Here is a 26,353-nt window from a genome sequence, read left to right on the forward strand (position 1 = left end):
AATCACTGTTTACTTTCAAATGATACGATCATAAATTATGAAGTGTACTTTCTTAATAGCTGGTTTGTTTTCCAAATTTCAAAGAAGTAATTAATCAACCTAGATAAAGATGTGAAGTATTTCTTGTTTTCTTCAAGATGATTTATGCTTCTAATCAGTATGACCAATTTTTTTTTAATTCCTTTTTTTATTTATTTATATGCAAGTACAAAAACCCAAAAGGAAAAAATATTCATCCAAGTTAAAGAAAATATTAAAAGCTGCAGGACATATTGAAGATAGTCAACATACAAATATGCATAAGACAACTTATATAACATATCTTTGGTTACCATGACATGCATCATATCAACAATTAACTAGTTACTATGATTTTCACATATAAAACTTCGAAAATTTCATTCCATTTATGTGATATAAAAGATGTAATATTAATATATGCTTATGCAATACAGGTGTAATACAGAGTTATGTGCATATGAGATATTAAAGGAATGACAAGTATAAGATAAACATACTTTCTTACGTTTCATTACTTACCATATGTAGTTTCTCTTTACATCAAACCATGAGATGATATGTATGGCTTCTAATTGCAATTTTTCTGGATGTAGAATTTTTTTTGTAGATATATATACAATTGGTCAGAGACTCGTGCTGATAACGTGTTATGAAATATAACTCAAAGTAACAATATGGAATAAGAAAATAAAAGCGATTTAGTAAAACATGAACAAGAAATGGAGATAGAGAGAAGGAAGAGATTTTCTTCTTCAATTGTGTGTATTTTCCTATCTATTACAAGGCCTTTATATAGGCATGAAAAGTGAAGAAAATATGTCATTGAACATAGAAAATATGTTATTGAATATGTCATTAAGCATTTGAGAGGAAGATCACGGAGGAAGAGTAGACATCCACCATAATATGATATTTATCATAACAGTCTTTATAAAAAGATTAGGAATGAAGATATTCGAGAGAAGGTGGGTGTGGCCCCCATGGAGGACAAGATGCGGGAAGCAAGACTCAGATGGTTCGGGCACATTCAAAGGAAGAGCACTGATGCACCGGTGAGGAGGTGTGAGCGACTGACTGTGGTGGGCACGAGGAGAGGTAGAGGGCGACCTAAGAAGAATTGGAGAGAGGTGATCAGGCAGGACATGGTGCGACTTAGGATTGCTGAGGACATGACCCAGCGAATTATGGAGGTCGAGCATTAAGGTTGTAAGCTAGGGGAAAGTTATGAATATTTCTACAGCGCACTAGAGTGAGATTAGCCAGTTAGGAGTTAGTTTTAGGATGCTAGTGGTCATCTACTGATGCAGGCTTTATCTGTTGGTTATTATTATACCTTCCATCTATTTCGTATTTCTTATATTGTTGTTATTTTATTATGATTCTATTGATGACACTAGTATATCGTCTCTTGTTGCTTTCTTGAGCCGAGAGTCTCCTGGAAACAGTCTCTCTGCCCCTCGGGGTAGGAGTAAGGTTTGCGTACATATTACCCTCCCTATACCCCACTTGTAGGATTATATTGGGTTGTTGTTGTTGTTGTATAATAAAACCATTTTTTCTCCTACGGTTCAACGTATCCACAGTGATGCTGGTGTTGCTTTCTCGTTCCTACCACAATTTTTTTTAGCATTTTACTTATTTTAATTAATTAATGGTAGACAAGTCACTGTTAGCGAAGCCTTTATACACCATTTTAACAGTTTTCATGAATCATGATAGAGTGAAAGCAACGTTCTTATCATCTTTTTATTTCAACCACAAACCTAAGAAAAAAAGAACGAAAAAGAAAAGAAAAAATTGAAAGCAAACCTCCTGCAATTTTTGGTTATGTAACACTTACCTTTCTGATGTTTCCTATATTACATAAATCTCTCTTATTTATTTAAATTATTATACAACTAATGTTTAGGAATGAAAATCTTGGAGCCACGATAAATTGTCTTCCTATAGGTACACTTACATAAGTATTATATCAGTCCATTAAGGCATTTTGCTTCCTCCTCTAAAAAATAAGTTGCCGTACGAATAGAAATAATAAATGAATCCAAAACGAAAAAAAAAAAGAAGCAAGTCATAACGTGTACAACAACAACAAGAATACACAACCACGAAAAATAGCAGAATGAAGTAGTAATCAACTAGAATAATACCCAAAAAATATGATCAAATTTTATGATTCTTGAGAAAAACATATTTAGAAGAAAAATGAGAGAGAATATGCAGACACTTGGTCTGATATAAACAAATATTCTTGAGTGCTACATTTTCAACAAATAAAAGTTCCCATCTTTTAGGTATTTTAATGGTTTCGTCAGACCAAAATTAAAATAAGTGAAATTTATGCAATATAATTATAGTATTTTATTGTCCCTGTTCATTTTTGTCCGTGTTGAATAATTTAAACTTGCTCTGATCAATTTGTAAATCTTACAGCTCGGCAACTCCCCACCACATTTCAACACGCTCCCACAGCCGTCGGCGGCCTAAAGACTAGTACTATAATACATAGCACAGGGGAAACCATACCACACTCCCATTTTCTATCTCTGTTCTCCTCCTTTTTGTTTCCTAGAAGTTTCACAAAGAGCAAGAAAAGTTGAAAAAGTTTCAATCTTGACCTTTGTTCTTGTATATCAAATCTGAAGTTTTGATCTTTTTTCTTAGTTTGTGTAAAATTTGCATTATCTTGGGTTGAATTCTTGATTTGAGGATAAGAATATGGGGTTTGAGAAAGATGAAGCAAGTTCATCATCCCATGTATTGAGCATCCCAAGAGAAGATACACCACTTATAGGCAAGACTCAACACCTCTCTTCTCCTTCAAAAACTTTTGCTAATATTTTCATAGCAATAGTTGGAGCTGGAGTTCTTGGTCTTCCTTACACTTTCAAGAGAACTGGATGGGTTTTAGGTTCAATTATGCTTTTCTCAGTTGCCTTTCTTACCTACCACTGTATGATGCTTTTGGTTTATTCAAGGCGTAGGATTGAATCCCAACTCAAAGCTGTAAAAGTTTCATCTTTTGGTGACTTGGGATTTGCTGTGTGTGGACCTGTGGGTAGATTTGCTGTTGATGCTATGATTGTTCTATCCCAAGCTGGTTTTTGTATCAGCTACTTGATTTTTGTAGCTAATACTTTAGCATATTTGTTCAATTACTCCATCACAAAACCAGATCCCAAAATCTTGGGATTTTCACCCAAATCAGTGTATATTTGGGGCTGTTTCCCATTCCAGTTGGGGTTGAATTCAATTCCCACACTGACCCTTTTAGCCCCTTTGAGCATATTTGCTGATATTGTTGATTTAGGAGCTATGGGTGTAGTGATGGTTGAGGATGTAATGATTTACCTTACAAACAGACCAGTTCTTGAAATGTTTGGTGGGTTTAATGTGTTTTTCTATGGTCTTGGTGTAGCTGTCTATGCTTTTGAAGGGATTGGAATGGTTTTGCCTCTGGAATCAGAGACAAGAGACAAGGACAAATTTGGGAAAATCTTGGGTTTGGCAATGGCTTTCATATCTTTGATGTTTGGTGCTTTTGGAATATTGGGTTATTTTGCTTTTGGAGAAGATACTAAGGATATAATCACTACAAATCTTGGGCAAGGTTTGCTCAGCAGTTTGGTTCAAATTGGCCTTTGCATAAACTTGTTTTTAACTTTCCCACTGATGATGAATCCTGTCTATGAAGTGATGGAAAGGAGATTTTGTGAAGGCAGTTACTGCTTGTGGATTAGATGGCTTGTGGTTTTGGCAGTGACTTTTGTGGCATTAGTGGTGCCTAATTTTGCTGATTTCTTGTCACTTGTTGGGAGCAGTGTGTGTATTATTTTGGGGTTTGTTTTGCCTGCTTTGTTTCACCTGATTGTGTTTAAGGATGAGCTGAGCTGGAATGGTTTGGCTTTTGATTCTGCTCTTATTGTTATGGGCACAGTTTTTGCAGTCTATGGCACCTCTTCTTCCCTGATGGAGATCTTAGCAAAAAAGGCATAACTTTTCCCATAGCATTTCAAAAGATGTACGAAGGAGAGACTTGGCTTAACTAGTAAAGTTGCCGCCGTGTGACCAGGAGGTCACGAGTTCGAGCCGTGGAGACAACCTCTTGTAGAAATATAGGGTAAGGCTGCGTACAATAGACTCTTGTGGTCCGACCCTTCCCTGGACCCGAGCTTAGTGCACCGGGTTGCCCTTTTATTTCAGAAGATGTATATTATGAACTCTTGGTTTAGATTGAGTTCAGATTACTTTTTAAGAAATTATTTTTTAGCAAAGAGTAAGCTCACTCTTTGTTCTTATTAGTAATAAGTTTGTTAAGTTATCCTTTCACAAATGATATACAGTATTGGTGTGAGGTGTGTGAGGGTCATATTCTTGTGTATTAATTGTTGCAATGCAACGTGTAATTGCTCAATTGGCCAGATTGGTTTTCTCTTCTTAATGCTAAGCACTACTTGTTATCATGCATATATAATATTCTTTGGGAATTGATTGCATTTGATAATCTATATTTTCTAAAAATGAAGTTTTGATTAATTATTGGTTCCATATTGAAGTTTTGGGTTGAAGCTTCTTTCTGTTTCCTCTCCATCTTTGCTTAGGAATGATTATGATCGAAATACAAGATCATTTCTAGCTCTTATGAGTTTGAAAATATAAATAAGCAAAGCAGAACTCATTAGTTTGTTGAAATTTATCCCGTGGATTTGGAAAATGCTCATGAATACATGAGTTTGATGGTTCCCTTGTAAAAGAATAAAGGTGATGTCTAGAGTTGCAACAATAGGGGTATCAAGTTGGCGAATCGCACTATAAAAGTTTGGAAGAGGGTGGTAGAAAGGTGGGTGAGGAGAAGTGTGTACTTCTAAGAACCAGTTCGAATTCATGTCGGGGGGTCGACTACAGAAGCCATTTATCTTGTGAGGAAATAGCCTTTTCGTTGATCCTTGAGCCGAGGATCTATCGGAAATAGCCTCGAAGGTAGAGAGTAAGGTCTGCATACACATTACCCTCCCCAGATCCCAGTGATGAGATTATACTGTGTTTGTTGTTGTTGTTGTGGCATGAAATAAAACTTTAAAATCAACATAGTCCTAGCCCCAATTTCACTTACAAGTTTATAACAATAGACTAACACAGTTTGAGGCTGCATTAGACACTTTGCCATCAAATTTTGTTCCAACTACAACATCACTCTACTGATCTTCCTAAGTATATCAAGATTGGTGACAAAATCTTTCTCTGGTGCAGTGAAGCAGATGTTACTTTTCTTGTTCCTACTAAGGGTGTATTGTGGGCCGGGCCTAGCCCGGGATCGTTAGCAAACGGGCCGGTCCCTACCGGTCCTTAAAGCCCACTGTGGGCCGGTCCTCACCAAATAGCCCGCGAGCCCGGGACCGACAGGCGGGCCTAGGCCGGTTCAACCGGGCCCAACGAGCCCAACGGCTATTTTTCAAAAAAAAAAAGGCCAACGGTCTGAAATTTAAAAAGTAGTTGTTGGCCTGCAATTTTAGCCGTTTGGCTTTTTAAAAAATAGCCATTTGGCCCCTAAACTTTGTTTTAACCCCAAACTTTTTATAATTACATTTTTTCCCTATTCTCAACTATAAATACTCCCTCATTCTTTCATTTTTACTCACAAATTCATCAATCTCTCTCATTTCTCAAACTCAAATTGAAGTATTCAAGTCTTCACTCATCTCTCATTTCTCAAACTCAAATTCTTAATTCAAGTTAAATCATGTCCGGTGATGGTAGATTGCACCCATTTGTTTTGGAACACTTTAATGTGGTAGAAGAAAATGAAGAAGTTTACATAATAAAGTGCAAGAACTGTGGTCGAGTCTACACTCGTCGTCCAAAGGAGGGCATATGCAGTTTAAGGAGGCATATAAAGAGTTGTCTTGCGCGTTCTCCAGACATTCGTATTTAAGATTTTAAGTTGATTTGAGACAATTTGTGTTATTTTAAAATTATTAGACGTATTATGCTTAATGTTTTAGTTTGTTAGATTAATTTGAAGTATTATGTTGAAGGCATTGAACTTTAATTTGAAGTATTAAATGTAAACTTTAATTTTTAGCTTTGATACCGAGTTCATATATATATATATATATATATATATATATATATAGAGAGAGAGAGAGAGAGAGCTAATGTTATATCGAAGTTCGAATATAGCTTATATATTATACACTTAGTAGTTAGTATATTGTCATATCTTATATACACACCAAACTTTGTTTTAATCCCAAACCTTTTATAATTACACTTTTTCCCTATTCTCCACTATAAATACCCCCTCATTCTTTCATTTTTACTCACAAAATCATCAATCTCTCTCATTTCTCAAACTCAAATTGAAGCCTTCAAGTCTTCACTCATCACTCATTTCTTAATTGTTAAGTCTTCAATTTTTTCTTTACGCTTTAACAAATGTCTGAATCCTTTTATGTGCCAAGGTGCGAGTGCGGCAAAAAATGCATGATGCAAGACTGTTGGGATGATGGTGAAGCTAGACGCCGCTACTGGGCGTGTATGAACAAGTTGCAATTTTGAGGTATGGATTGATGAACCCTGTCAGCAGGAATACTACAAAGAAAAGTTGCAGTATCTTCATTGTTTGTGTTTGAATAAGTGGGAAAGAGAGCGACAATCCAAACGAGAAGTTGCGGAGTTGAAGGAGAAACTCAAAGAGGTGGAAGAAGAAAAAAATAAGCTGGAAGACAAATTTAAGTGGTTGGAGCAGAGAATACTAGGCGGTCGTGATTAAACAATGACATGTACGTGTTGAGCCTGGTAGTGTATCTTTATGTTTCCCGTGTCATGTGTTTTCATTAGTTGTACTGAATTTAAGTTATGTTAAGTTTCTATGTTTGTGTTTGTGTTGTACTGTTAAAATAAAGACGAAACGGGCCTTGACTATTTTTTTTAATTTTTTTTTATCTAAGACAATTTCTTGTAAATTATATAGCTTATATATATATATATATATATAATTTACAAGAAATTGCTTTAGATAAAAACAATTTCAAAAAAAATAGCCCGGAACACTTAGGCCCGTTTAGCCTGTTTAGGCCCGTGGGCCCGACTCATTTAGCCCGGTACCATGTGGGCTTAGGCCCGTAGTGGGCCGGTTCCACCCTCCAGGACCGCTAAGCCCGAGACCATTTGGCTCGAGACCGGCCTGCCAGAGTCCGGGACCGTTTGGCCCGGCCCGTTTAGCCCATTTAGGCCCAGGCCCGACCCACAATACAACCTTAGTTCCTACCATAAAGCTTTTTCGCCTTCTAGTTGTTTCAATTCATTGAATGATAAACTTGACAATAAAATATGCTTTTAAAAAGAGAGTGGAAATCTTCCTTATAAAAAGAAGAATGCTTTCAAATATCACACTTACCTCTTTTATGTGTCCATTATTATAGAAAATCTTCCTTATTTTCAACTTTTTATTTAACTAATTATTAATACGAGGCCTGCTGATGCAAATTAAAGCTATATTGGTAACTAATGGAGTGTAGGGGCAGATCTAGAATTTTTATAATATGGGTGCACCACTATAGAAAGGATAAAAAAGAAAGTCTTAAGTGGAAATTGATCTATATTCCTCTACGTAAATAACTCAACATTCAACCAAGTGCACCATTTAGCCTCTTTAGAGCATGGGTTCCAACCGATAATATTAGAGCAATTCTAAACAATATGTAGATAAAATACATTTTGATAGAGAGATGGGTTCTTTTGTCCCATATATGGGCTATAAATCCGCCTCTGATGGAGTATGGTAAAGGATCCCGAAATATTGTCCTGTATGCAATAAGATACGTAAGAACCAATAGAAAATATAAAATAAAATCTAGTACTTATTATTTTTGTTTTATTTGTATAATGTTAGCATGAGGTGAGATGGAATTAAATGGAGAAATATAGTGAGAATTCATATAATCAACCTTGACTTATATGAGACTGAATAGACCTGTCAAATGGGCTGGATCGACCCACGAACCGGCCCACATAACCCATTAAAATTGACCCTTTAACCAGCCCGTGACCCACATAACCCTAACCGGACCAACCCATTAAATTTAAGGGGCCTGGCCTGGGCTACAATATTTTGACTCACTGAACCGGACCACCCTTATGAATGTGGTAGTAGAGCGGGTAATTGACTAATTGGACGTCGACCAGCTCAGTAAGATTTATTTTAATAAAATATTACATATATTTTTTTATAAAAAGAAACTAAATCCATTCAACCCACTATCTACAATGGCTCGTGATTTTTTGGCGGTTCCGGTTTTAACTGTTGGTTCAAAAAGTGCATTTAGCCAAGGAAAATTACAACTTGGAGAGCGAAGATTATCTTTAAGCCCTCGCACTTTGGATGTCCTCGTAACTTTTAGAGATTGGATATATGCAGAAAGAAGAAATCAAGGAAATATAAATGACGATTCAGACTCAACTGAAGATCTGACCATGTCCGATGTTGAAGGAGTGGATGGAGTAACTAATGAGAATTAGAGTATATTATATTAGAATATTATTATTCTTATGTATTAGATACAGAAATAATTGAATTCTATATTACTAAAGTATGATTTTTCTTTCATTTTTATTTTAATTGGCTTCAAGAACATGTAGTAATTTCAAGTTCGTATATATGTATAAAAGTTTGAATTTTTTATCATTTATTAGTTTTTAACATTTTTTAATTAAATTAGATTTGGCCCATTAGAGCCCGGGTTAAGGGGTTACGGGTCCGGATCGGATCAACATGTTTTGATTAATGGGTCTAATCCGGACCGGTCCTAAATAAATTAAACCGGCCCGGCCCGATTAAGGACCCACGGGCCAAGAGTCAACGGATTCGGGTCGATCCATTTAACAGGTCTAAGACTGAAGCATAATTATAGTTATACGGAATGAGATACTAACAAGTTCATGAACCAAAAGATCACACATTAATCCGTACTATACATGCAGAAATAGAAGAATCTGAAAAGTTTGAAGTAATCAGTCACGGTAAAACATCAATACGCGTATCAATTTCATCCAATATAATACTTCATCCAAATATTTGTAAAATAATAGACGTGGTGTTTTTAAGCATTATCCTACATGGTAAATATGCTCAATAGTTATTTGCCTCGTTTTAGGTATTTTAATGGTATTATTATACAAAATCTTGCCAATTGGAAAGCTTATATAATCTAACACGCAAATTGGGAAGGTAAGTTGGTACTTAGACAAAGGTGAAGGGATGTGCGTACTGGTGGCAAAATCGCTACAAATAATAATTATCCATTCATACTATCTACTACTAAAAAAATTGGTTGGATAATAAACATTTTTAAAATGGATCAAATATGAATAAGATTCATATTATCCCTTAAAAAAAAGAAGATAACCAATAGTTTAAATTTTACATTTGCAAAGACTTAAATTGGGGCTCCTTTGGGGTATGATCATATTCAAGAAGCCGTGGATAATATGAATATTCATATTATCCGTCGGTTAACACATATTTATCCGTATTAAATGTGTCGGGTCAGATATTTTATCCGTTTTTGCATTTTTTTACCCGCCCATTATTTGACCCGACATACTTGTTTGCCACCCCTACATGTGTGTATAAATCATACGAAAAAGGGTCAAAACTACCCTCGGACTATTCGATTTGGTATATACCCTCGGTCCACCTATTGAGACAAAAACACCCCCACAATTATCTTTCTAGCTCACTTACGCCCCCTACGACTAACGGTATTTAAAAAAAAATATTTAAATTGTACATGACATATTTTTTTTGGTCAAATTTAAAACTATGATCCCAATTAAATAAATTCACCCTTAACCCTTTTTTTAACCCAACCCCAAAATCCGACCCACCTAAAAAAATAACCATGCTCTTGACTGTTAAAAAAAATTAATTTCTCCATCTTTTCAACTCTACCATCACCATAGTTGCCACCACCCACTTTCCTCCATAACAATCACACCGTCACCACAACCATGATTTTCATGTTTGCTCCATTCCTCCCTTTTCGAACAAAAGCAGTGATAATATTATGCTAATCGAAAGAGTCCGATTAGAAAAATTTTAATTTTTTTCGATTTGATGCTCTTTATTTGTTGTAAAATTAGGATCAATAAATTACCATTTGGGTCTTGTGAGCACGTGATTTTTGCCTCATACAAACTACCCCAAAAGAATTCCCAAAATTAGGTCTTTTCTTTAATTATATGTTATTTTTAGGAATTATTGTGGGATTTCCCTGATTGTTTGCATATATTTGTGTGCATGTTTAATTTTATTAATGCATTAAAAATACAAAAATATAGCGTTTGCATTTAAGATCTGATTTTTTGATTTTTTGGAATTAATTAATAATCAGGTGTCTTACAAAATGAAAATTCAAAAATAATAACATGTTTTGTAATTTTAGTCAAATTTTTGTGATTATCTTTTAATTTGGTATTTAATTATTTGTGATAGGTATTATTTAAAGTTAATTAATCTTTTTAAAGTTAATTAGGGTTTTACTTTTAATTTTTGGAAGAAAAGAAAATGGAAATGATTAAATAAAAGAGGGGCAAAGTTTGTTGGGCTATTTCTCATTTTTACCCAAGCCCAAGCAAAATCCACCCCAATACCCGCCCCAAATCAGCCCAAAACCCGTTCCCCACCCGGTCCAGCCCCAGTTGAAACCAAACGACGTCGTTCCTCATTAGTGAAGTGATCCAGGCCGTTGATCGTGAATGATCCAATGGCCAAGATCAAATCCCCACCCCACTATATATTCCTAAAACCATACCCCGCCCCCCCCCCCCAAGCCAAACCCCCCTCACCTCTTCGTCTCCAAACATCAGAGACCAAACGCATCTGCCACCCTTCACCACCGTGCTCCGCCCACCGGAAATCGCCTCACGGCGGTTCCGGTGGTCCAAACAACCCCAAAATTACACCACAGCCTCCCCACGACGTCATTGTAGACACCTGATTTTTGACCCTCCCCGAGAATTTTCACATTTTTAGCGTGAATATGTGAAATTGGGTCTAATATAGCTATTTTAACTATTTTTACTTTATTTTCCTCGCAAAAGAAAAATTACAAAAAATATATATATAAATTTTAGTTTATGTACTTCTCATAAACTTGAAAAAAATACAAAAATTGCACTTTATTTTTGTGCTTTATATAATTTCGAAAATAACCAAAAAAAATTCTATTAATGTTTTGTAGTCATTTTAATTGTTGAAAAAAAAAATATTACTTTATATTTTATCTTTATATAAAAAACGAAAATTACAAAAAAATAGTTTTATTAATATTTTGTAGCTATTTTAAATCTTGAAAAAATATTTAAAAAAGATATAGTTTTGTTTAAATATTAGTCTTATTTTTGGTAGTTATTTTGCTTACATAGGACTAGTTAAACAACGTTATCTTATTCTTCGATCCGGGCAAAAGAATAATATTCGGGTTCAAACTACCCGTTTTTAGGCCTAATTTTCGGAACTAGCCCATAATAAACCGAGTCCACGACACATGGGGAACCCCACCACGCGTGGGGGACACAAGTCTCGAACCCCACCACGCGTGGGGCTCATTTCCCTGGGCAAAACCATACAAAGACACGTACTGGGGACTGGAAAACAGGAGGACGGGGAAAAATTGGCAAAACCCACTGTTCATCTTCTTCTTCCAAGGGAAGAAGAACCAAAACCCTACTGCCTCACGTTCTTCACCACCGAGTAACCAGCCCCCCTCGTCTCATTTTCCAGTCGACAACCAAACAACCAGTCACGTCGACGCCATAACCATCAACCAAACGACCACTCCGTCACCTTCCCCGGCACCCCTACTGTCGCAACCAAACCCTACACCAAACAGACCCTTCCACCGCCAAAACCACCACAAACAACACCACCAAACGGCCACTCCGTCACCTTCCCCAGCATCCCTACTGTCGCAACCAGCTCACCGTCCAGCCTTGTCGACCAACAGAAGTTCCCAGCAAATGACCATCGCCAAGGCGATCGTCCAGTCGCCACCCCCACTGTCCCCCGTCACCACTCCCTTACGTTCGTCGACCACTCCTTCTCCTTCGACGTAACCCGAACCAGTCGCACCTCCCCCCGACGTCGGAACCACCACCCAAACCAGTCCAGCAGCAACCATCGCTGCAGCAGTCGACCCTACGTCAAACAACCTGTTCCTCACGCCAAACGACCACCGGAGCCCCGGCAAGCAGCAGCTGTTGCTACTGCGTCGTCACTGTCCCTCGACCTCTTCTGCTTCATCTCGGGTCGTTGACAGCCTTTGGTCTGAGCTTTCTGTTTCGGTCGAGTTCGTCCTTGTCCGTTGAGGTCGATGTTGAGGGCTGGTCCATGGCGCTATCCGTTTGTTTGTTCAGGTTAGTAAACCTCGAGTATTAGATAAGGAAATGGTACGTTAAATGTTCGAATATGCAATATGGAAATTGGTATGATAATGTACTGCTTATGTTCTCATCGTATGCATTTTTGCTCATTTTGCGCTATGTTATTATTGTTAATTTGATGTCATTTAATTAAGTTTGACTAGTTGTTCTATGACACAAGTTTGACGTTAATTTGTTCGGGGTCCTTTGCTTAGTTCATTCGGACAAAATTAGCATTAGTACCTGTTGTTACTACTTCCGAAACACTCGTTCACTAAACTCATTTTATTAATTTTTTGACAAGTTATGAGATTTTAGTTGTAAAGAAGCCGTAAGGTTTAGTATTGTTAAAGGCGTAAAAATGGCATCCTTTAAAAAAAAATAAAAAAAAAATAAGTAAATAAAAAACGAGACTAGCTTCGCCAAATAAAAATGTACAGATTGCGGAGCCCTCACAAAATATATGTATTAAATACTTAGATTCCGGGACGGGCCGTTTAGCAAATTTCACGGCCCTACCCAAAAATAATAATGCGCTAGTTGCTTTAGGCGCGCCTTTAATAATGTTATCTCCCTAAAACTCGGGTGCACATTTATGTGACCCAAATCCAAATCTCAACGAAATCGAAATGTGTCTCTAATCACGGGTACATTGACTGTGACGTGGTCTGAGATGCATTTCCATGACGTTGCAAATTCATTTTTAAAATAATAAATGGGACGAGCCTCGACAAACAAAAATGCACAAGCTGCGGAGCCCTCTAAATGTATATATTAAAATACCTAGAATTCGGGACATGCCGTTTAGCGAATTTCATGGCCCTACCCAAAATAATAACGCGATAGTCTCTTTAGGCGCGTGTTTAATAATCTACTTTCTTAAACTTGGGTGTGCATTTCATGCGACCCAAATCCAAATCCTAAAACATCAAATAAAATATGTTCCGGATTGTGGGTGCATTTCATGTGACACAGTCCAAAGACATGTTTTAAGCGATGTTCACATTCTTTAAAATAACAATAACAAAGTGGCAAAAGGTTAAAATTGGCACATTGGTTCATAATTGTAATTTAAAATCAGATAAATAAGCCGAATATAACAGTTGAGCGACCGTGCTAGAACCACGGAACTCGGGAATGCCTAACACCTTCTCCCGGGTTAACAGAATTCCTTATCCAGATTTCTGGTATGCAGACTGTAATATGGAGTCATTCTTTTCCTCGATTCGGGATTAAAATTGGTGACTTGGGACACCCTAAATCTCCCAAGTGGCGACTCTGAAATAAATAAACCAATCCCGTTTCGATTGTCCTTTAATTGGAAAAAACTCCCTTGTACCCTCGCGGGTGCGGAAAAAGGAGGTGTGACAGCTCTGGCGACTCTGCTGGGGATTAGACCCAGAACCACCGGTTCAGGGTTAAGAATTCGAGCTTAGAATAATTGTTATTATTTGGCTTTATTTATTATCTGATTTTATTACATGTTTTGAGTCTAATGTGCTAAATGCTGCTTTTACCGCTTTGATATTATTTGAACTGTACATATAAATTGTGCCGAAACCATTCACTTCTTACCTCCGGGGAGAAGCTCGCTGGCCGAGACTCCCTATTTTGTTAGTGTCGATACCTGAAATAAGAAAGAGGCCGGATAAGTTACAAAGCCGGACGATCCCGCGGGTCCCGGTACGTAGCCCCCTCCTCGACTCGAGTTGTCCGCTTGGGTACACTGTCTAGAACAAATACCCAGGTTTTGAACCTAGAATAACTCAACTTCATGCCGGATCCCTAGTAAGAGCGTTTATTTGCATCATGTGCATTTGACTTAGGGGACTCAACACAGGGGTTGGGTCCGTCTAGGACAAGCAACCTGAAAATAATAGACCATCTTTCGGCATCCTATGTGCTACATGTTGTATTTAGTCAAGGGCGAATGGGTCATTTGGTCATTTCCAGCATGGTGTTATTTTAATCAAAGCATGGGGAACATTTGTGGAATCCAAGAAGCCTTGGAATTCCCTATGTCCCCCACGCTTCATTTTTGGGAAAAGCACCTAGGGAACATTTGTGGAATCCAAGAATTCTTGGAATTCCCTATGTCCCCCACGCTGCATTTTTGGGAAAAGCACATGGGGAACATTTGTGGTATCCAAGAAGTCTTGGAATTACCTATGTCCCCCACGCTTCATTTTTGGGAAAAGCACATGAGGAATATTTGCGGAATCCAAGAAGTCTTGAAATTCCCTATGTCCCCCATGCCACATTTTTGAAAATATAATAAATATAAAAAATAAAATATATATGTATATATATAAAAAAAACATTGAAAATTCAAAAAAAAGATTGTGTATGTTTTCATCATCATCCACAAATTAGAAAATAGTGGAAAAGAGGAGAAAATAACAGTGTAGAGATATGGCTACTTATTGTTAGGAAAAAAAAAGCAAATGTCCAAGTAGTGTCGAAACTCTGCCGAAATTTTGAGAAAATAAAAAAAATATGTCTTATTAGTTTGTTTTATTAAAAGCAAAGGAAAAGTAGAAAAAATCATCATTGTTTTGTCTTGTTTTTCTAAATAAAAAAAAAAGTCTTGTTTTTAAAATAGGTTTATTTATTTGTTTATGAAAATGCCGAAATTAAAATAATCCAAAAATATTTTCCATTATTGACTTCTTTAGAAAGTCTTTCTAATTGTTTTAAAAAATATATATATATATATAATAATAAAAAATCCGAAAATATTTTGATTCTTCTTTCAAAATTGAAAAGAAAATTCAAAATTCAAAAACATTTTGAGAAGCATTTCTTTTATTAAAAGTAAAATTCCGAAAAATATTTTCTTCTTCTTCTTTAGAATAAAAAAAAAGCAAATGAAATTCAAAAAATATATCTTAGAAGTATTTCTTTCAAAAAGAAGATCAATCAAAAATCCAAAAAAAAAATACTTCAGTTCTTCTTTTAAAGTAGTTCTTTCACAAATTCACAAAAAAAGGGAGTTAGTTTATCTACTTATTCCTGATTGCCCGAACTACGCGGGTTTGATTCTCACCGGATGTGAGATACGTAGGCAACCCTCATCGGGTCCAACCCCACCTCTTCAAAAAAAAAGGAAGGAATGCTTTATGTTTTTCGTTAATTTGTTTGTTCGTTATGAATGAAAAATAATAGTCTATTTGATTGTTGTGAAAATAATAAAAACAAAATATATAGAAAATGGAAAAGGGTCTTCTCAAAAATAGTTTATTTGCCCGAACTACGCGGGTTTGATTCTCACCGGATGTGAGATACGTAGGCAACCCTCATCGGGTCCAACCTCCTTTTGCTAAAATAGCCAAAAACAAATAAAAAAAAAACATGTCAAAATTGCAATTATGTCATAAAGAGATCGGGTGATGCTGTTTTGTCATAAATAGCCGAATGTTCCCAAAAGGGACGCCGGAAGGCTGACTTTGCATAAACAGCCACCTTTGGGTCATTTTTTAAGATTTGGTCCAGTTGACCCACACAGCCTTAAAAATCCTCGTCCCCGAGACGTTGAAAGGCCGTGTTTGCAATATTGAGTTTTCTAATGTGGAAAACGATAAAAAGAGTCATGAATAAGTCAGGTGATGTTGTTTTGTCATAAATAGCCGAATGTTCCCGAAAGGGACGCCGAAAGGCTGACTTTGTATAAACAACCACCTTTGGGTCATTGTTTTAGATTTGGTCCAATTGACCCACACAGCCTTAAAAAATCTTCGTCCCCGAGGAACTGAAGGGTCGTGTTTGCAACACCAGGTTTTTATTGTAATTTGAAAAAAAAAACAAAGAGTCAGCGGTTAGGTGAATACCGTTTGAATTTTTAGTCAAAAATAAGTCGAGCTAGCTTCGGCCGCGCCTTAAACCGTTCTTGCCGAAATAGCCTTAGAGTATCTTTCAATTGTCGAAAGGTTATTTTCGTAAAAGAATGGACAAAATTGTAAAGTGTCAAAATAATCCTCCCCGGCCTCAAAATTCATGTGAGATTTGGAAGGGGCAACATTTGCAAAAATAGCCGTTTGGTTGCATTTGACAAACGGGGAAAGGAAGCTAGCCTGTTGTTTTTGAGTTTATAAATCTTTAATTAAAATATGTGGTTTGTTTGATTTTTCAGTTTATTTTAATATGTAAATTGAAAAAAAAATGATTAGTATAGTTTATCTTTTATTGGTCCGAACTACGCAAGGTCTGATTCATGCGGGGTCATGATACGTAGGCAATCTCCATAAGATTCGACCACAACACAACAAAAAAAAAAGCAAAAAAAAAATGAGAAAAATCGATGAAAAAAATATCGAAAAAAGAAAGAAAAAAGAAAGAAAAAAAAAGAAGAAAAAGAAAAAGATGTTGCCAATAATGAGGACCGACTGAGTCCATTCTAACCTGTTTGTTTTGCAAATAAAGTTAAGGTGGTTGGTTTGTGGTAAGCCGGACAATGACACCCGGAATCCTTTACTTGCACCTCATGATGCACACTCTGCGGGGATCAGGCCTGATAACAGAAGCACTTGAATCCTATTGGGAACTTGTTGATGGAGGTTGATGATATTAAAGCTGGCAATGGTCTGGACAATACTGATGCGAAGCTCAGTGGCTAAGATGCCAATTTTGATAAAGTGGGAGGACGCTCCGTTCCTTGGTTAGCAAGAGAGAAGCTTGTGGTGGTTTATTTTGTTGTCATTTCTGTTGTTCGGATTATTAGGATTGTAATTCGGATTTTGTCCTGTGTCAAACCTTCTTATCTTTCCATTTTTTTTGTCATAGCGGTTTGTTTAAGTTTTGTCCAGGTTGTTTAGGATTTTTATTCCGGTTTGTTTTTATTTTTTCAAACCATTTCACCGGTAATCTAATACAAAATCCGGTCTTCTATTTATTTCCAGTCATCTTTTTGTTTAGTCCTTTTATCATTTTTGATTCAATGCCGATTCTAGGGACATGACATGTACACACAGTTTGAGCCTAGTATTTAAAGTTAATCATAAAACCCCAGTAAGGCGATCAAACCATTTAAAGAAAATAACGACGGTTTGAGATTATTCAGAGCTCGAGTCATGTGGAACTGGGGCAAGTTAAACACAAAGAAAACCGTTTAAAAGCAAGATTCGCCAAATTGGCATGAGGGTCATTCATGATAATGAGAGTGTCGCCCAACGGTGATTTAGAAATGACAAAGGAAAAAGCAAATGTTTAACATAATTGTCAAGCCCAGCACCATCGGAAGAGACTATAAATCTATTGTTTAATCGTGTTGTTTGCACTTGGCATGTTTTGAAGACTGGAATGACGAAGGCATTTTGTTCTGCTACCTAAACACTTTATCATTCGTTACCCCTTTTGAGCCTTATTTATTTTCTTTCATACCCCTCGTTCGGAATCAGTAGCAACTAAAAAAAAATCAACAAAACGACAAAAGAAAAATGAAAAAAGAAGGAAAGAAAAATGATGAAAAAAGAGAAGAAAAAAAAAAGAAGAAGAGGAAAGTAAAAAAAAAAAAAAGAGGAATTGGGAACTACGTTTGACCTGATTCCTCAAAGAGGATACGTAGGCGCTTCACGGCTCGGTCATAGTTTTGGAAAAATGAAAAAAAAAATCAATCAAAATATCCCCAAGCAAGAAACTGGGGCAAAGGTTGCGTTTGTTGTAAATAAATCTAGTTCCGAAGGTTGTAATTTTTTAACCCAGAATTTATTTTGAATTTTTGAGCCTTTTATATCCTTTCTTTTTAACCCTGTCCAAAACCCACATTACGGTCCAAAGAAAGACCTTCTGATCAGTCTTCAAAAGATGCCAAGTCAGACAAATGAGAGTCTCACCGGTGAGCATAACATTTTGTTCCACAGCAGAAAGGACTCTGATCCCCAGCAGAAAGAGTCATACCGGCGACACTCCAAACCCCCAGCTGGAAAGTGATACAAATGAGAGAGTCTTATAGGTGAAAACCTTCACAGGCACCATAAGGCGATGAAAGCTGAGAGAAGAACCAAAAATGAGAGAGACTTGATAGTGAAAACCCTTCGGGCACTACAAGTCGAATAAGATTGAGAATCAGATGGGGAATCGCCAATTGAAGATCTTGAAAGATGATTGACGACGGAGGATAGGCCACATACGCATGTCATGGCCATTAGAGTCGGTATCTGCATTTGGTAGGTTTTTATTTATAGTTTCTTTTGTTAAAGAGTCATTCTTTTTCCTTTGTTTTTTTATTCTGTTCTCTTTTATCTTTTTCCTTTCATAGAAAAATCCCCAATAGAGTCTGTTTGGTCAAAGCCAGTGGGAAATGACTTCAAAATAGGCCATCAGCTTTCCAATTCTGCAAGAGCGGGATCTGACTAGTACATCTAAATGGTATAGTCAGCAAGGAACAAGCGCGAGACCAGTGTCAAGAAAATATCCCCAGCAAATAGTATCATCCCCAACGAGTTGTTGAGCGCATAGCAAGGAAGGAGAAAGGGAAAACCATCCCAGTGGGAGTATCATAACCAACCACCGTGTTTTAAACTAACAAGTAAAGGAAGTGACATTGATGACAGAAATGCATGCCACAAGGGATTATCAAATTGGGGCAGAAAATTCTCTTTTCATTTAGAAAATTTTCTGAAAGTCAAATTCCCATTCGGGGAAGAATAAAAGATAACGTCAGTCTCAAGGGAAATGGTCTTAGAACCAGCGTTGCCCCCAACATAATAAGTTTCAAGGGGAGGAAGTTGTCCCCTGGCAAATGGATGAAACTTGAGCTCAGTGAAGCACTAGTTCTGACGGAATCAGAATTCCCCAGCAGTGTTATCCTCGAAAGCGTTATCCCCGGCTGATAACATTTTACCCCCTAACAGGTAAGTAAATAATCCCAACAGTGTTATCCCTAGCAGGTTTGAGGAGTCCAACACAAGTTTGGTGAAAATCGGTATCCTCAGCGGTTCCTTTCAGGATAAGGCAAAACGAGTCTCAAAGGAGTTAGTCTTCAAAGGAAGAAGCTAATAATAATAAAAAAAAAATATATATAAAAAAAATAAAAAAATAAAATGGGGAAGGTAGAAAGGGAAATCCATCCCAATCTCCACCAAGTATTCGGGGTAAGACATTTTCAAGTCTTAAGGATATTTCGGGTTCATCCGCCCTCAAAACAGGATATGTCGGGTTCATCCGCCCTCAAATAGGATATGTTGGGTTTATCCGCCCTCAAATAGGATATGTCGGGTTCATCCGCCCTCAAATAGGATATGTCGGGTTCATCCGCCCTCAAACAGGATATGTTGGGTTCATCCGCCCTCAAATAGGATATGTCGGGTTCATCCGCCCTCAAATAGGATATGTCGGGTTCATCCGCCCTCAAATAGGATATGTTGGGTTCATCCGCCCTCAAACAGGATATGTTGGGTTCATCCGCCCTCAAATAGGATATGTTGGGTTCATCCGCCCTCAAATAGGATATGTTGGGTTCATCCGCCCTAAAAACAGGATATGTCGGGTTCATCCGCCCTCAACTAGGATATGTCGGGTTCATCCGCCCTCAAAAAGGATATGTCGGGTTCATCCGCCCTCAAAACAGGATATGTCGGGTTCATCCGCCCTCAAAACAGGATATGTCGGGTTCATCCGCCCTCAAATAGGATATGTCGGGTTCATCCGCCCTCAAAGAGGATATGTCGGGTTCATCCGCCCTCAAAACAGGATATGTTGGGTTCATCCGCCCTCAAATAGGATATGTCGGGTTCATCCGCCCTCAAACAGGATATGTCGGGTTCATCCGCCCTCAAATAGGATATGTCGGGTTCATCCGCCCTCAAACAGGATAGTTTGGGTTCATCCGCCCTCAAATAGGATAGTTTGGGTTCATCCACCCTCAAATAGGATGTTATTTTCAAAATTATTGATGAAGACAGGCGCCCACCTGAATAACGAGAGGAATACATTTCTGTCTTTTCATTTCTGTTCCAGGCGCGCACCTGAATAACAAGAGGAATACATTTCTGTCTTTTCATTTCTATTCTAGGTCACCCACCAGTATAATGCGGGCATATTATTTTTCATGTCCTTACTGTTAGGCGCCCACCTGCATAACGAGGGAATACATTTCACGTCTTTACCGATAGGCGCCCACCTGAATAACGAGAGGAATACTTTTGTCTGTTCATTTCATATTCCAGGCGCCCACCTGTATAACGAGAGGAATACATTTCAGCTTTTAAATTTCATACCAGGCGCCCACCTGAATAACGAGAGGAATACATTTCAGTCTTTAAATTTCATACCAGGCGCCCACCTGAATAACGAGAGGAATACTTTATGTCTTAGTTTAGACAGGCGCCCACCTGAATAACGAGAGGAATACTTTTTGTCTGTGCATTTCATATTTTTAGGCGCCCACCTGTATAACAAGGGAATACATTTTGTGTCTTTACCATTAGGCGTCCACCTGTATAACAAGGGAATACGTTCCACGTCTTTACCCATAGGAGATGCATTTCCTCCTAAGTTTGTTTTAGTTTCACCCATAGGAGATGCATTTCCTCCTAAGTTTGTTTTTGTTTTTACCCATAGGAGATGTATTTCCTCCTAAAGTTTATTTTTACCCATAGGAGATGCATTTCCTCCTAAGTTTATTTCACCCAATAGGAGACGCACTTCCTAAGAATAGTTGTACCAATAGGAGACGCACTTCCTAAGTTCAGTTTTACCATAGGAGACGCACTTCCTAAGTTCATTTTACCCAATAGGAGACGCACTTCCTAAGCTTATTTCACCCAATAGGAGACGCACTTCCTAAGATAAGTTTCACAAATAGGAGACGCACTTCCTAAGATAAGTTTCACCAATAGGAGACGCACTTCCTAAAATAGTTTTACCAATAGGAGACGCACTTCCTAAGATAAGTTTCACCAATAGGAGACACACTTCCTAAAATAGTTTCACCAATAGGAGACGCACTTCCTAAGATAAGTTTCACTAGTAGGAGACGCACTTCCTAAGCAAGTTTCACCAGTAGGAGACGCACTTCCTAAGGAGACGCACTTCCTAAGATAAGTTTCACCAATAGGAGACGCACTTCCTAAAAATAAATTCACCAATAGGAGACACACTTCCTAAGGAGACGCACTTCCTAAGAATAGTTTCACCTAAGGAGACGCACTTCCTAAGAATAGTTTCACCCATAAGGAGACGCACTTCCTAAGCAAGTTTTACCAATAGGAGACGCACTTCCTAAGAACAGTTTTTCCCAATAGGAGACGCACTTCCTAAGTTTATTGTACCCACAGGAGACGCACTTCCTAAGTTTATTGTACCCACAGGAGACGCACTTCCTAAGTTTATTGTACCCACAGGAGACGCACTTCCTAAGTTTATTGTACCCAATAGGAGACGCACTTCCTTAAAGTTTAGTTTTGCCCATAGGAAACGCATTTCCTAAGTTTACTTTCCATAGGAGACGCACTTCCGAAAATATTTTCATTCATAGGAGACGCACTTCCTAGTTTAAAATCATTAAGGTTTCACCCATAGGAGACGCACTTCCTAAATTAAGATTTCACGCATAGGAGACGCACTTCCTAAATTAAGATTTCACGCATAGGAGACGCACTTCCTAAATTATTTTCATTCATATGAGACGCACTTCCTAGTTCAAAATCATTAAGGTTTCACCCCTAGGAGGCGCACTTCCTAAGACTATTTTACCCCTAGGAGACGCACTTCCTAAGTTTAATTTCGTGCACAGGAAACGCACTTCCTGAATTAAGTTTTCATTATTAGGAGACACACTTCCTAGTCTGGTTCGCTCAGGTTATACTTTTGCTTTAGGAGACGCACTTCCTAGTTTGGCTTTTCAGATTATATTTTATTTCAGGAGACGCACTTCCGGAATTGAGATTTCACCCTTAGGAGATGCACTTCCTAGTTTGATTCATTTTAAGTTCGACCATAGGAGACACAATTCCTAGTCCAGTTTTTGAAGTTTACCCGTAGGAGACGCACTTCCTAATCGAGATTTTATTCATAGGAGACGCACTTCCTAGTTCTAGTCACTGAAGTTTTCACCCTTAGGAGACGCACTTCCTAGTTTAGCTCATTCCGATTCAACCATAGAAGACACACTTTCTAGTTTGAGTCATTGAGGTTTTTATTTTAGCAGACACATTTGCTAGCAAGAGTTTTGGTTTTACTCATAGGAGATGCACATCCTAGCCTAGTCTTTAGTTTACTCTCATCATTGCATCAGTAGTGTAAGTGAGTTACAATTTTGCTAACGACTCACAAATCTTCCCAGTACAAACTGGGTTAGGAAATTTTGTTTGTTTTGGTTGTCAGGGACCCGCCTGTAGAACGGAGTTTGTGGTATGTCGAAGATCGAAGAAGTCAGGAGTCCGCCTGTAGAACAGAGGAACATTTTTCAAGATCAAGCAGTGACCCACTGGAAAGTAGAAGGTTACAACAGAAATCCCCAGCATTCAATCCAAGTTAGAAATAGTAGAAGCTCGCCTCAAGAATGCGAGTCAATAGTCTGGGATGATCAATAGAAGCTGGTCACAAAAACAAAAACAAGAAGAGAAAAAAGGCAAGCATAGAAAAAAAAAAGAAAAAAGAGAAAAAAGAAAAAGAAAAAGAACCCAGAGTACGGAAGTGGAGAACAGATATGGTCTGCTCAAGAACTAACACCTACAACTAGCAAGTTAAGGTTCAAATCCAAAGTCTGTATGAAGCACCATTCAAGACTCAAGATCAAGTTTCAGAAGACTTAAAGATAGACATCTTTGTAACTAGTAGTTGATAGGCTTAGTTAGTCTTTTTCAGTTTTCATTGTAATGGCAGGACCGCGGACCGGAACCTCAACGGAACGGCACCTCGATCGGCTCTTCACCTCGGTACACTTTACCATCTCTCTCATTTCCGAACTACACGTGGCCTGATTCCTGTATAACCAAGGATATGTAGGCAGCTCAGATACCAGGGCTCGGTCACATTCCCTTCCTTTCCTTAGTGTAGTCCCTCCAAATAATGGTCGGGTCAAAAACATGTCTAGTCGTTCTTTGTCGGAAAACTCTTTGTGTTTCCAGTCAAAGAGGGGCAGCTGTAGACACCTGATTTTTGACCCTCCCCGAAAATTTTCACATTTTTAGCGTGAATATGTGAAATTGGGTCTAATATAGCCATTTTAACTATTTTTACTTTATTTTCCTCGTAAAAGAAAAATTACAAAAAATATATATATAAATTTTAGTTTATGTACTTCTCATAAACTTGAAAAAAATACAAAAATTGCACTTTATTTTTGTGCTTTATATAATTTCGAAAAATAACCAAAAGAAATTCTATTAATGTTTTGTAGTCATTTTAATTGTTGAAAAAAAATAAAAAATATTACTTTATATTTTATCTTTATATAAAAAATGAAAATTACAAAAAAAATAGTTTTATTAATATTTTGTAGCTATTTTAAATCTTGAAAAAATATTTAAAAAAGATATAATTTTGTTTAAATATTAGTCTTATTTTTGGTAGTTATTTTGCTTACACAGGACTAGTTAAGCAACGTTTTCTTATTCTCGGATCCGGGCAAAAGAATAATATTCGGGTTCAAACTACCCGGTTTTAGGCCTAATTTTCGGACCTAGCCCATAATAAACCGAGTCCACGACACATGGGGAACCCCACCACGCGTGGGGGACACAAGTCTCGAACCCCACCACGCGTGGGGCTCATTTCCCTGGGCAAAACCATACAAAGACACGGACTGGGGACTGGAAAATAGGAGGACGGGGAAAAATTGGAAAAACCCACTGTTCATCTTCTTCTTCCAAGGGAAGAAGAACCAAAACCCTACTGCCTCACGTTCTTCACCACCGAGCAACCAGCCCCCCCCTCGTCGTCATTTTCCAGTCGACAACCAAACAACCAATCACGTCGACACCATAACCATCAACCAAACGACCACTCCATCACCTTCCCCGGCACCCCTACTGTCGCAACCAAACCCTACACCAAACAGACCCTTCCACCGCCAAAACCACCACAAACAACACCACCAAACGGCCACTCTGTCACCTTCCCCAGTACCCCTACTGTCGCAACCAGCTCACCGTCCAGCCTTGTCGACCAACAGAAGTTCCCAGCAAACAACCATCACCAAGGCGATCGTCCAGTCGCCACCCCCACTGTCCCCCGTCACCACTCCTTTACGTTCGTCGACCACTCCTTCTACTTCGACGTAACCCGAACCAGTCGCACCTCCCCCCGACGTCGGAACCACCACCCAAACCAGTCTAGCAGCAACCATCGCTGCAGCAGTCGACCCTACGTCAAACAACCTGTTCCTCACGCCAAACGACCACCGGAGCCCCGGCAAGCAGCAGCTGTTGCTGCTGCGTCGTCACTGTCCCTCGACCCCTTCTGCTTCATCTCGGGTCGTTGACAGCCTTTGGTCTGAGCTTTCTGTTTCGGTCGAGGTCGTCCTTGTCCGTTGAGGTCGATGTTGAGGGCTGGTCCATGGCGCTATCCGTTTGTTTGTTCAGGTTGGTAAACCTCGAGTATTAGATAAGGAAATGGTACGTTAAATGTTCGAATATGCAATATGGAAATTGGTATGATAATGTACTGCTTATGTTCTCACCGTATGCATTTTTGCTCATTTTGCGCTATGTTATTCTTGTTTATTTGATGTCATTTAATTAAGTTTGACTAGTTGTTCTATGACACAAGTTTGACGTTAATTTGTTCGGGGTCCTTTGCTTAGTTCATTCGGACAAAATTAGCATTAGTATCTTGTTGTTACTACTTCCGAAACACTCGTTCACTAAACTCATTTTATTAATTTTTTGACAAGTTATGAGATTTTAGTTGTAAAGAAGCCGTAAGGTTTAGTATTGTTAAAGGCGTAAAAATGGCATCCTTTTAAAAAATAAAATAAAATAATAATAAATAAATAAGTAAATAAAAAACGAGACTAGCTTCGCCAAATAAAAATGTACAGATTGTGGAGCCCTCACAAAATATATGTATTAAATACTTAGATTCCGGGACGGGCCGTTTAGCAAATTTCACGGCCCTACCCAAAAATAATAATGCGCTAGTTGTTTTAGGCGCGCCTTTAATAATGTTATCTCCCTAAAACTCGGGTGCACATTTATGTGACCCAAATCCAAATCTCAACGAAATCGAAATGTGTCTCTAATCACGGGTACATTGACTGTGACGTGGTCTGAGATGCATTTCCATGACGTTGCAAATTTATTTTTAAAATAATAAATGGGACGAGCCTCGACAAACAAAAATGCACAAGCTGCGGGGCCCTCTAAATGTATATATTAAAATACCTAGAATTCGGGACATGCCGTTTAGCGAATTTCACGGCCCTACCCAAAATAATAACGCGATAGTCTCTTTAGGCACGTGTTTAATAATCTACTTTCTTAAACTTGGGTGTGCATTTCATGCGAATCCAAATCTCAAAACATCAAATAAAATGCGTTCCGGATTGTGGGTGCATTTCATGTGACGCAATCCAAAGACGTGTTTTAAGCGATGTTCACATTCTTTTGAAATAACAATAATAAAGCGGTAAAAAGTTAAAATTGGCACATTGGTTCATAATTGTATTTAAAATCAGATAAATAAGCCGAATATAACAGTTGAGCGACCGTGCTAGAACCACGGAACTCGGGAATGCCTAACACCTTCTCCCGGGTTAACAGAATTCCTTATCCGGATTTCTGGTATGCAGACTGTAATATGGAGTCATTCTTTTCCTCGATTCGGGATTAAAATTGGTGACTTGGGACACCCTAAATCTCCCAAGTGGCGACTCTGAAATAAATAAACCAATCATGTTTCGATTGTCCTTTAATTGGAAAAAACTCCCTTGTACCCTCGCGGGTGCGGAAAAAGGAGGTGTGACATTCAT

The 26,353-nt window shown here is 38.0% G+C and overlaps 1 protein-coding gene across 1 annotated transcript; it reads left to right on the top strand.

Annotated features, from left to right (window-relative positions):
• The first annotated feature begins 2,405 nt into the window (after nt 1-2,405).
• On the top strand, nt 2,406-4,517 carry LOC104229529 (amino acid transporter AVT3B-like). The gene has a single exon (XM_009782182.2). The coding sequence runs from the start codon at nt 2,740-2,742 to the stop codon at nt 4,015-4,017; it is 1,278 nt and encodes a 425-aa protein (XP_009780484.1). The 5' UTR covers nt 2,406-2,739; the 3' UTR covers nt 4,018-4,517.
• The last annotated feature ends 21,836 nt before the right edge of the window (nt 4,518-26,353 follow it).

Source organism: Nicotiana sylvestris, chromosome 2 (assembly GCF_000393655.2).
Source record: "Nicotiana sylvestris chromosome 2, ASM39365v2, whole genome shotgun sequence".
In the NCBI taxonomy this organism is placed as follows: Eukaryota; Viridiplantae; Streptophyta; class Magnoliopsida; order Solanales; family Solanaceae; genus Nicotiana; species Nicotiana sylvestris.

Excerpts from the sequence above, each read along its gene's own strand:
- LOC104229529 (XM_009782182.2), top strand. The coding sequence starts at position 2,740 with ATGGGGTTTGAGAAAGATGAAGCAAGTTCATCATCCCATGTATTGAGC.